Source organism: Eurytemora carolleeae, unplaced genomic scaffold (genome assembly GCF_000591075.1).
Source record: "Eurytemora carolleeae unplaced genomic scaffold, Eaff_2.0 scaffold2304, whole genome shotgun sequence".
Taxonomy (NCBI): Eukaryota; Metazoa; Arthropoda; class Copepoda; order Calanoida; family Temoridae; genus Eurytemora; species Eurytemora carolleeae.
Genome location: NW_019398196.1, coordinates 1 through 12,503, shown reverse-complemented (window position 1 = coordinate 12,503; position 12,503 = coordinate 1). Strand labels below are relative to the sequence as shown.

Below are 12,503 nucleotides of genomic sequence, written 5' to 3'. Positions count from 1 at the left end.
ATGATGTAAATCACCCTGGGCACTAATTACTCCACAGGAGGGATGATGTAAATCACCCTGGGCACTAATTACTCCACCGGAGGGATGATGTAAATCACCCTGGGCACTAATTACTCCACAGGAGGGATGATGTAAATCACCCTGGGCACTAATTACTCCACCGGAGGGATGATGTAAATCATCCTGAGCACTAATTACTCCACCGGAGGGATGATGTAAATCACCCTGGGCACTAATTCCTCCACCGGAGGGATACTGATCTAAAGGGCACCATTGTGAATCGAAAGAAACACTCTTGACACATTCGACACATTTTACATAACTTTTTCTTCCGAATTCAAAGGGATTTTTCACCTTTTGAAAAATTTTAACATTTTTCCAATTTTTGGGATTGGGAATACAACTAACTCTGTCTTACCGCTCAAATATCTTCCTGAGGCTCGGAATAATAATACCTTTCAGCGGGTTTTTTAAAATAAACTAAGTAACTATTTCACAGAAAAAAAAGTGGTTCTGATGAATAAAAAATCAAACCTCATTAAAATGGAATTTAACCCATTTTTACAGATTAACTTTTATTTGAGAAAATGTAAAAAAATATCATTTGATTTTAAACATTATACATTGTATGATTTCTCTCTAGCTCTCAAAAATAAAAGGAACTTTAGACATAAATTCAAGTGATTCCCATTTAACAGATCTTCATGTCGGATTCACAATAGTACTCTTTAAAGGGAGGGATCGGCTATGTAAGGTAGTTGAACTGAGTATGCATTGTTGTCGAAAACTTCTTTCGGATTCATTTGAGACATATTACACTTTTTAAAGATTTGTAAATCCTGAGTTTGAGCGCAAATTCGACGTTCAAAACTCATACTTTGGGGGTGGATACGTTTTCAGAATTAGTTTTTTTTAAATTATTAAATAACGACGACATGTTTAGGAACATTTTGAGAGAATAAAAATTAATCTTATCATCGAAAATAAGTAATCTTGTTCAATTATTTGTTTCTATTATCTCATTATTCTGGTTTCTCATTATTCACAAAGATGTTCGCAGATTTTCTATAATTATTATCAAAAAGACGACATTTGAAGAATTTGAAAAAAATCTGCGAATAGATTCAAAGAAAATTAGGAATTCAATATAATAATGAAAACGAAATAATCGATTTTAGCATTGATTTATTGACAAATTTCTTTTGTGAAATATGTTCCTAGCCATCTAATTAGATTACTGTATAATTTTTAATTTATTTTTCGTTGTCGTTATTTAAAAATTTAAAAAAAGAATAATTCTCAAAGCGTATCCACCCCCAAATCAGGAGTTTTGAACGTCGAATTTGCGCTCAAACTCAGGATTTACAGACTTTTAAAAAGTGAAATATGTCTCAAATGAATCCTAAAGAATTTTCCACAACAGTGCGTCCTCAGTTCAACTACCTTAGCCGGTCACTCCCTTTTAGAGGGGGTGGATCTTTGAAGAAAAACATTTAATTTTGTTAAATAGTAATAATATCAAACAATATCAAACCTTTGATTTAATAGATAAGATAATTTAAAATAACAAATTTAGGAAAAAATATTTATTCACTGGAAAGAATGGTTTGTCGTTTTTAAAACCTTACTACCGTTTAGTATATTTTACAGGGTTACCCACAAAGGAGGAAACTTCAGAGACGACCGTTTGGAATTTATTCAGGTGTTTAGTCAGAAACTGAAATTAAACCTTCAAATTTTAGGTCTTCGTATTAAGTCCCATCCTTTGTGGGTAACCATTAGCCTTGTATCATTATTTAGAGTGTATAATATATACAATACATAACAGGTATTGTAACATGTTGTACAATGTACAATTTAATTTTTTAATCAATGACAATTTTCATTTTTCAGTGTTCAATTCTTGTAGAATTAACAAAGAGAGAAAAGAAGTAACATTACATGTGGTTTGGGTCTCTATATGGATAATTTACTGGAAATAATTATTTTTCAGACTTAAACATTTGGTTTTATCTTAACTATGGATCATGAAGGTTTATTGTAGTTTGCAGCAATTATATCATTTCAGTTTAGTCGCGTTATCATTGACAAAAAACACAAATTGGTTTCAAAAGAACAAGAATAGTTTCTCTTTTGTATCAGAAATAACAATTAATTTGAAGTTAAGTTAATTTTTCCTTTGTATTATAAATCCATAATGTGTACTGCTCAGTGATCCTTTTTCAAGCATCTATTTAATTAAAATAAAATGTGTTGCATTAGTTTGAACAGATTGAGAAGATTGTGATTTTTGCCTCTTTGAGATTAAATAATAAATATTGACCATCTTTAGACATCAGAATCTATGTAAGAAAGTCCTGGGAAAAAAAGTTTCTGTAAAAAAAAACATGGAAATAAAAACTTTGGAAAAAAGTCCGAATTTTCTCAAGTCCTTGGAAAAAAAGTCATTGGAAATAAAGCCTTTTTTCCTAAAATAGTATGAAGGCTGCCAATAAAGTCTCAGGAAAAAAAGTCCTGAAGAAAATAAATCCGAGGAAAAGAAAAACCTAGAATTGTGAATCATGTATTTTCACTTGTTAGAGGACTTTTTTTCCAAAGACTTTTTAATAAAAGGACTTTTTTTCCACAGGACTTTTTTAGTGTGAAATTTTAGGACTTTTTTTCCGGAAACTTTTTTTCCAAGGACTTTTTTGGCGGTCACCAGATATTGTGAGCTTCATTATTCTATTGATGTGCTCTTTGTTTTAAGCTCAGGTTAATCGAGGGTAGGTATTGTAGGATATCTCTCATATTCTGGTTGGATTTCTTAGGGTTCAAGTTCTTCGTTTTCTTAAATATTACTTGGGCTTTCTTTTACACTGGAGAATTGGGGTAAGGATATGGTGTCTCCTCTAACCTTCCTTTCTTCTATCCCACCATAAGTTCCTGCATATTCATTTTATAATTAAGATATACGCCTTGAGCCCTCTGTCTTGAGACTTAGTTAACGGAGTTGGGGAAGTTTCAAAAGAAAATTTTAAAATGGCAGTTTTAATTTGGTGTGAAAAAAAATTATTGAAATCGTTAAAATTATTCAAACAAATATAGTGCAGGGGCGTATACAGGAACTGTCCAGGGGGTGGCCAAATACTTTTTTAACATTCCAGAAGGGGAGGGGGACTCAGTACCAATAAAGGGCTGAACCCCCCTGAAAAATTTAGTTTCACTTCTTCAGAGGAGAGGGGGCTGGGGTTAGCCCTCAAAGCTCCCCTGTACAGTGTACACGCCCCTGGCAGTGATACTTACCAATACTTAATATAGACCAGTGATGTTGTTGCTCTAAATACATTTTAATCATCTTTTTAATACATTATAATTTATAAAGAGGTATTTGTTGAAGTAACTTTCTACAGAAACTTTTTTTTAAAAGTTGATTAAATTTTCCTAAGTAACATGTTTCTTCTTGGATAAATAAAGGTGTCAGTATCGAACACAATGATATTCCTTGCCTTAACAGTGTTAATTATATAAATTAAGTTATGTTCACAGTGAATTAAATCTAAAATTTAAATATTGCCCATTCACGTTTATATGACATTTACATGAGTATTACGAATAGAATTTTGAAAATTTTGAGTTTGAAAAAAGCCTGGTTATCGCTGTGGGTACCTAAGAATATGGAATAGAAATAGAATCCAACTTGGATTGTAAGAAATCAGATTAATAAAATGTAACATGGATGATGGATGAAGTAAAATGTTAGGAAATTGAATATGTTCATTCATCTGTTCATTATAAGAATTTATTTATTTATTCTGTACCTGCATTCCGGCAAATGTATCGATGTCAGTGACCAGAACACCCTGTCAACAAATACAAGGTGTTACTAAAATATTTTGATTATGTCACATAGTTTATATTTATAATTCCTATACCTTCGGTTGTTGTAAGTATTTTTTAAGGGTGTCTCTTTGCTCCATTCTCTGGTCGCTTGTCACACTTGTAAATATAGAGTACTGGATCATATTCCTAAATTAAAAATAAGTTTAATAATTTTTGTTATTTCTTGCAGTAATTTAATAGCCAAAGATATTTAGGCTCAAGCTTGTGCTCATCCCTGCAACTTTACCTTATATTTATTGTAATGTGTATTGCACATATTTTGGGATAAGACATATTTAAAGATAGTTTCTTAACTGAGCGCTGTACATAGGACAGGTAAGGGGGTCGAGCACTGCGGTTCAAATATTCTGTGTTTTTGGTAAAAATGAAGAAAAAATATTGCCAATATTTCTACGACGTACATTTTTAACTCTTTGAGACCTCTACAGCACCTGCACCTAAAACGTTTTTGGATTTTGATGGCTTTTGCATTAAAATTGGGCTACAACCAACTAACATACATAGGACAACTATCCTATTACAGGGATGAGGCGAACTGTATATATACCAAAACCCCCAAGCTTTTTAAAGGTCAAACCTTTGGTTTTCAGGATCTCCACTCATCATCTTTCTTTTCAAATCAGCAAAGACAGTGCTAAAATTCTTAGCATATCTATTAATGAGAATCACAACAGGTTCCTCCTTATCAGGGTAATTTTTCTCCAACGTTGTTCTAAATTAAAATAAATTCAGTGATGACAATTAAACAGTAAAATTTTACCTATTATAACCGATATTTATCTCTGAAAGAAATCTAATGAATTTAGTAGTTGAACTGCGTAAATATAGTTGAACCACTAATTTTTTACTTAAGAACAAGCGAACAAGAAAAGTGATTTGACTATGTCTCCTAGTTTAAGTACTTATCACTATTCTATAAATAAATAGAATCTCGTCCTTGGGCAACAGAATTGAGTCTTTGCCACAAACTCTGATTTTCTCATTCCTATATCTTTGCAACCAAATGTCGAAGACCTTAAATATTTCAAACAATCTAAGTTTTAAATATCAAAGGTTGCAAAGATATAGTGATTGGAAAAAAGTTTGTGGCAAAGACTCAATTCCTTAAATACAAAATCTTTAGAGCTATTTCTAAATAAACAAAAGAAAAAAGAAAACATTTTTTAAAATTATGTTAAAAAAAGATGCTTACAGGGGAAACAGTTCTGGCCATTGAATATCATAAGTATCTATGTGGCACAAAAAAAAAACGGTGGCACCCATGCATAATGCCTTATGGGCTCAGCCGGCACTTGTAATATTTTGCCTAATAACATGTTACTTGGAAAAAATCAATGAAATCATGGAGACAATGAATAACGAATATACATGACACTTTTAAATGTCTTCTTCCATAATTTGTAAAGTTGTTTGATACCAAATATTATAGTGAAATTAATATTAAAGTAAAATACAAGAATGAATAATTTATATGTTGAAGGATTCGATGATTATGTGATAACTGAAATGATAAGTATGTTATGTAATGAGTAATGATCAATGTTGTCTATTTGTGCATAATTTTGCATATTTTTCTCTTTTGGAAACCAGTATTTTCAAAAGTTTATTTAAACAAATTTAAACTACACCATTTATATATGTATTCATATCTTTGTGTGTGAATAAATCTTTATAATAATTATAATAATATTTAATTAAAAGATTTTACAAACGAAATAATCTGCAAAAAAAAGTGTATTTAATAGCTAATCCAGTATATGGACGAAGACATTCAAAACTATTCACTTCAACTTTTATGTTCTTTTGGGACACTCTGTAGCTGGATAAGATCAGCATTACAAAGTCATTTTACGAATCGCCCTGATAGTCTAGTTTGTCTAAATTCCAATTCATCAAAAAATAGTTTGAAGGTTTAATATCTTCGTAATTTTTTAAATTAATAAGTCATACTATATTAATTTGTTACACTCTTTGTTATTAATTCATTATTGGAACTCAAAGATAAAAATCAAGCTGATTCAAGGCAAAAATTGTGCAGGAACTGTTACACAAAATGTTACCAAATATTTTACAAGACGAAATAACTTGGCAAACCTGAACAAGGCAAAATGTTACAAAGCGATATTCAGTAAATGATACACAATAAACATAGTTTGAATTACCTCAGAATATCATGAATGTTTTCTTTGTTGCATTCGATATATTCTGGCTGGGGTCCTGACCATGATTTTACATTTTTCTGACTTTCGATATTTTTATTGTTTTTTTTTCTTTTTTTATACTTATTAATAAACAAGTCAAATGATTAGGCTTAATTTTGCTTTAGAGCCTGGGATGTCCAAAAGGCGCTTCAACGTTTTCAAAATGTTCTTTCATAGTTTTCACTTAACTTTGGGGCCTGATAGAGTTAAAGGCCCTGTAGTGTATATAAAGGGTATAATTTAAATAATTGTACAAGCACAGATATTATTCTGCACTAATAAAATTTTTGTTCTAAATGCAAACTTCAGTTGTCAATGAAACAGGTTGGTTAAATTATATTCCCATGATTGAGTTAATTGGAATAAATAAAATCAATTCCAGGTCATTCTCCTATACTGGGTTATTTCTTATTGACAGGATCAGTGGTAATGATTTGTTTATTGAGAAATTGGAAAAATTTCCTATGACAGGGTGAAGGTTGGGTCCATCAGCCTTTTCAGGGGTTCCATATACGTCTTCATAACTAAAAAAAATATATTTTTCTTTATATTCTTAATTACGTGTCTTGAAGAGTATCTCTCATTAAGAAACAATGGTGATTCTATGCAAATGTTTTTTTTGATTTATTAAAATAAGAGGAATTGGCCAAAACTGATGGAAAATGAGATATTTTCAATTAGTCTAGATTGAGACATTCATGTTTTGAGCAAAAAAAAAATAACTCAAAACAGGCTCAATTTTAAAACAAGGCTTTCTGGAACGCTCTCTCAAGTGACTAACAACACTTTCGGATTTCTGCTCAAAGAAAGCAGCAAACTTTTCCACAAAAATTAAAAGTTCTCCATTTGTACCAGGTTGAGTGGTTTTAACTTCATGATATGACAGTTTTACTCTAACCAGAGCCATTTTATTCAACCATTAAATGTGCACTCAAACTAATCAACTTTCCAGATTTGCAGACCAAAATTGGCGCATTTTTATTAAATACAATTTAAGTAAATATAAAATAAAATTTGTAAAAATAAATAAAAAATCAACCATCAATCCGTGTAAGCCTCTTCAAAAAAAACTGCCAAAGGACGGAAATGTATGTAGCATTCATATAGAATCACCATGTACAGTGTACAGTGTACATTCAAAGAAACATATGTTCTTCTACTTTTAAAGTAATTGCCTGTATCTATATTAAGGGTGTGACAATTTTCTGAAACTATTTTACAGAACATGAAAAGTATTCTACGAGTAAATATACTAAGCCATGTTTAGTAAATGCATTTTTAACAAATTTTAAAAATGGCAGTCTCAAATGGGGTTTAATAATAAAAATATGTGAAAAAATTGCAATATAGAGAAAATAAAAATTTTGAAAAACTTATCATTGGAATTGTGTTGAATATCCAAATTCAAATCAATTATTTGAAAAATATTGAAATTTGACCAAGTTAGGTCGAAAAAAACACTTTTTTAGAGTAATTGATGAAATTTGTTAGAGAAAAAACGATTTTTGACCATTACTTAGTCTTACTCAATTTTCAATATTTTTCAATTCTGTGAAATGTTTTAACTCTGGTTTTCCAGCCGGTTCCATGTATACCCATTACCCATTACCCATATTGATAAGATTTAAAAAAATTTCACTTTCACTTCCTGTACTGACTTTTTCTTAAGTTTTATCATTAAATCCCATTTAAGGTCTTTGAGGGCCCATTTTTTAATTGTGTTAACTATGTATTATTTAAGCATGGATTAGAATTCCAAGTGGAATACTATTTTGCTTCTGCAAAATATGTTCAGGAAAATTTCTCACCCCTAATCTATATTGTGCAACCCACGTAATAGCGCAAAGTTCAAATTGCTTCCCTTGTGCAATTATAGCACAGTTTCATGCTATGCATTAGCGAAAGTGCACATGATTTTTTTTTCAAAATTTAGCGCATTGGAACTTTGAATTCATACATATAATAAATATATACCGGCCACGATGTTCCTTGGTAAACTCTATAACATTCTTTGAATTTCTCAGGTTCTCGCTGCATCCATTTATACCATTAAACTTTTAAAAACTTTTTTATGACAGAAACCTTTACACATGCCTGTTAAAAGGATCTCAACATTTTTATCAANTTATTGTTGTTGTTTTGTTGAAATTATTATCTTTTTATTCAATATTTGGTTTTTCTTTTCTCTGTAAAATTAGTAAATATGGGATTATTTAAACTCCATTTTAAAAGTTGTTTTTGGTTAGTTTTGCTAAAAAAAAGTTAAAAGGGCAATTTGAATGAAAAATATAATTTGCAGAATTTAAAATAAAAATAAATCGTTCCAGATTTGCCGTAGTTCAAAGAAACTAGTGGAAGGAGTATGCAATACACTAAAATAGTGATTACCAGAAAACTGTAGACTAGGAAGACGACATTAAGCAATATTGAAGTGCATTTGATGTGTTACAAAGCAAATAGCTTTACTTGTAAGTTGTTAAATCACTTATTAAGTGAAATGGGTTTGTTTACACTGCACAATTGTGTGTCTCTTGTTTGCATTGCAGACTATTTAAAGTTAAAACTTAATCCATTGTTTTCTGGTTATCATTGTATAAAAAACTTAGTTTGTCCTTTCACAAAATCTTTATATTATAATTATGGATTGAAAGATTTTAAGTTAAGAAAACACAACTGAGGCTGAATTTAAAGAATTTGAGCCGTGGCTTAAATTTTAGACGCAGCTCAAATATGGTTGGTTCCACTTAAAATTGTATTCAATGTTTCAAGATTTAAGCCGGCGCTAAATTGAAACAGGTTTTTGGCGGATTTGAGACGTGGCTCAAATTCATTAAATTCGGACTCAGATTGTATAAAGGCCTGAGGCGTATTTTCAAGTAACCCTCCATTTACACCAAGTGGCATTTCCAATTCACATAAGTACCCTTAAACCTTTGATTGATCAAGGTTGATGGAGATATCCTTGTAATTATTGAAACCTGTTAACTCCAATTTTCCAGTATAAGTTACATACAATTAATTAGTAAGAAAAATCCCGAATTCTCCGCCGTCAATGATATGACAAGTTTAAAGTGTACTCTTGTGAATCGGACATGCAACTCTTTTAAATTCTTTACAATTTATACTTTGACAGTTCATTTAAAGTAAATAATGGCAAACGTGAAGAAAACAGTAAAACAAGCTGATTGTAATTCAATCTCTGATTAATTTTAACTTTATGATTTACCATTTTTGTCAGGATCTGCAGACTCAGCAATCTTCTCAATACCTAAATATTCAATTTTGTCACTAAGGTTTCCCAACATGTAAACATTAGAGATTGAAAACAAATTCTTATACCTGATTTATAAAATGGAATCTCGTCGATGAACACATGATGATCTTTGTACTCCTCCTTACACAGAATAAAGGAGACCAACTCAGTCCAAGTTAATCTACAATTAGGTTTTATTAATGTAAGTTATTTGTTTATTTTTCTCTAAGATAAATTTAGTTTGAGTATTATATCTTCCAAATGTTATTTTTTCCCCCTTTTCATTTCCGATTCACAACAGTACCCTTTTAACATTTGACTGATTAAGAAATAGCTGATCAAGGATGACTGATCAAGGATGACTGATCAAGGATGACTGATCAAGGATGACTGACTACAGAAACGCTGTTTAGATTTTAAAAATATTAATTAAATCGCAGAAAGTCAGTTTCCCGGAAAGGAACTGAGTTCTTGCCACAAACCCTGATTTTTTAATCGCTATATCATTGCAACCCGGTGTCGTGACCTGCTTTGATATTTCAAACTATAAACTCTGCTAGATCAAGTAGTCTGAGTTTAAAATATAAAAGGTTTACACCGCCAGGTTGAAAAGATATATGGATTTTTAAAATAGAGTTTGTGGCTATAACTCAGTGATAAACACATTGAGTTCTCTACCCCCTGGTTTACAGGATACTGATGTACATCAGTCCCCTTTACATGGAAATTGGAATGTCACTTCACATTTTGCTCACAGTCCCTTTCTGGAACTACAGCTAATACATGGTTTTATTTTACATTTCTGAGAGACAACATAGAGATTTGTAACACTAGAATTAAAGAAGTATAAATTACGATCAGAACTTTGGCTTAGTTGAGTTCATAAATTTATTATATTTGTTTTTTTAACATATTTTGTGATTTCATTAGGGTCTCAAAATAGGAAAATTCTTTTAAAAGATTAAAATCCACCAGAATTTAGGGAATTAAACAAATGAACAGAGTTTTTGCTAAAAAGTCAAAATTTCTAATGCCTACATTTTTGCAACCAAATGGTGTAAACCTTTGATATTTTAAATTAAGACACTTTGATCTAACAGAATTTATAGATTGAAATATTAAGGGTCTACGACATCGGGTTGCACAGATATAGAGATTCAAAAATCAGAGTTTGTGATAAAAACTCAGTTCCTTTAACGAAATAATAAGAAGGACCAGTATAATTCGTTTAAACCAAAATAAGGTATCTCTTATTTTTACATTTTAAAATAAAAAAATGTTTTTTTTTACTTTTCCTATAATCTTTATATGAATTTTTCCCAGCCTCTAATTAATGTCCATTGGTCGGAAATAGTACGTTGATTTTGAAATTGTCCAAAAATGTCAAAATTTAATCATAATGAGAGCTTTTGTACCTTGAAAAGCGTTTATTTTTGACGCCCTGTATTTACCTTAAATTAAGATTATTGCTTTATTATCAAAGATATAATTATTATCTTCTATGACTATAAAAATAATCAACTTGCCCTTCTGTTACTCTCTTTCCTGATTTTTCATACTCTTCTACCAGATCACTCAATCCACACACCTCAAGTAACAAGGCATTATAAAAATATGCATCAATAAAAATTCATTAAAGGGAATGTTCTTTTAATTTCATGTGACCTTCCATTACAGGAGTTTCATGCCTGATTTACAACTGAAACATTTTGTAAAATTGATGGAGATATTCTTGTTTTTCTCTCCGGAAATTAATAATTTTAAATTATGATTCTCTAAAAAAGTGAGTTAATGTTTTTTGCAGAAGAGACCATAAAGAAAATATAAATCTTCCTGATTCTTACTAACAATAAAGGTTTTGAGAGTACCATTGTGAATCATTGTGAAGTAATTCTTTAAACAGAGGCTCAGAGGAAATTACGCCAATAGTACCTTTAAGTCTCAGCTTTAAGTTCATATCTAATTTTAGTAGGACAAACTGTGGCTCATTGTATCATGTGGCATGGGTGAAATTTTAGCCTTTAGGACAAAACTTCTAATCAAAGGTTGTCCCCTACCTACCTTCATTGTTTTTTTTTTCACTTGTTTTTTAAAATCAAGTTTATTGCAGAGATCTAATATTGTCTCATTTCTCCATTTTTCTTCAATTTTAATCTCTTTTTTATATTCATCTGCTGCTGCTGCTGCTGCTGCTAGGGAGATGAAAAGAACCTTGCGACTAAAATCCCTTATTTCTGCAACAAATATTTTCTTTTGCTTAAATACTCATTATTCTAATCTAATCTTTTACAAAACAAAAAGTTATAATTTTAAAATGACTAGATTTGTATAGTTTAGACTAATAAAGGAGGTAATGATATTTTTTCGCTTTATTCTTCAGAAAGACATTTTTATTTTTATTTATTCTAATTGATCAAATTAACCTTTATCCATGGTATTAACAGAGTTCCATGTCTTCAGTACAGCCTTATCATTGTGAGTAACCAAACACAAGGAAAATGAACTATGAATGAATATGAAAAATACATAACTTCCTCTATTGAAATTGCTACGTAATTTGGAATTTTAGACTTTCTCTCTATTTTCCGTAGCGATCATCCCTAAAGCTTTAGGATTGAACAATTTTCAGGGGTGAACAGTCGCTCTATGGCTCACTCCTGTATCCACCCCTGGTGGTCACTAGTCAGCCTATCATAATATGTATTGGAGTTCAATCAATGTATTCAAATATTTGTATTTCCTTGATTGGCAGCCTTTTCACTTAACTCCAGGGCTTTTCTCTAAATATAGAATTATCTTTTTTTCTGCAAAACAACATTAATATTCTACAACTAATTTATAATCCCAATATTAAATAACACTTATTTTTCATTTCATACCTTAATGTTATAATCTATTAGATTAATATAAATGTAATTTCTTACCTTCAGTAAAAGCGTCTTCCCAGTCCCGTAATCAGCATGGAAAATAACACGCTCACGCAAACAACTCAAAGCTTCAAGTTGCTCTTTTCTCAACCAGATCCAACTTTCAGGTGGTTCTCTGGAATCACTAGAAATTCCTGATACACTTCCAGTTCTCTGTTAGTGTTAAACTCCATGGGCTTGGGTTCTTCTTGTTCATAGTAAAGCCAAGTATTCTGGTGATAAGATTGGTGTACTCATGGT

General features: G+C 30.8%; 2 protein-coding genes across 2 annotated transcripts in view; both read right to left on the bottom strand.

The window, feature by feature from the left end:
* LOC111716987 (uncharacterized) overlaps positions 1-6,095 on the bottom strand; it is a 13,773-nt gene extending 7,678 nt beyond the window's left edge. The window contains exons 1-5 of the mRNA XM_023492502.1: positions 6,045-6,095; positions 4,460-4,594; positions 3,915-4,008; positions 3,801-3,842; positions 3,424-3,488 (exon numbers count right to left, since the gene is read on the bottom strand). Of these exons, the coding sequence (XP_023348270.1) occupies positions 3,424-3,488; positions 3,801-3,842; positions 3,915-4,008; positions 4,460-4,488 (230 nt within the window). The 5' untranslated portion in view covers positions 4,489-4,594; positions 6,045-6,095. The remainder of the gene's footprint in view (positions 1-3,423; positions 3,489-3,800; positions 3,843-3,914; positions 4,009-4,459; positions 4,595-6,044) is intronic.
* Positions 6,096-9,260: 3,165 nt separating this feature from the next.
* On the bottom strand, positions 9,261-12,416 carry LOC111716985 (uncharacterized; the record flags this gene model as incomplete). Its single annotated transcript, XM_023492501.1, has 6 exons — positions 9,261-9,351; positions 9,423-9,517; positions 10,863-10,924; positions 11,398-11,570; positions 12,077-12,116; positions 12,261-12,416. Coding segments are annotated over 6 exons (579 nt in total), but the record flags the coding sequence as incomplete, so codon positions are not given.
* Between the last annotated feature and the right edge of the window lie 87 nt (positions 12,417-12,503).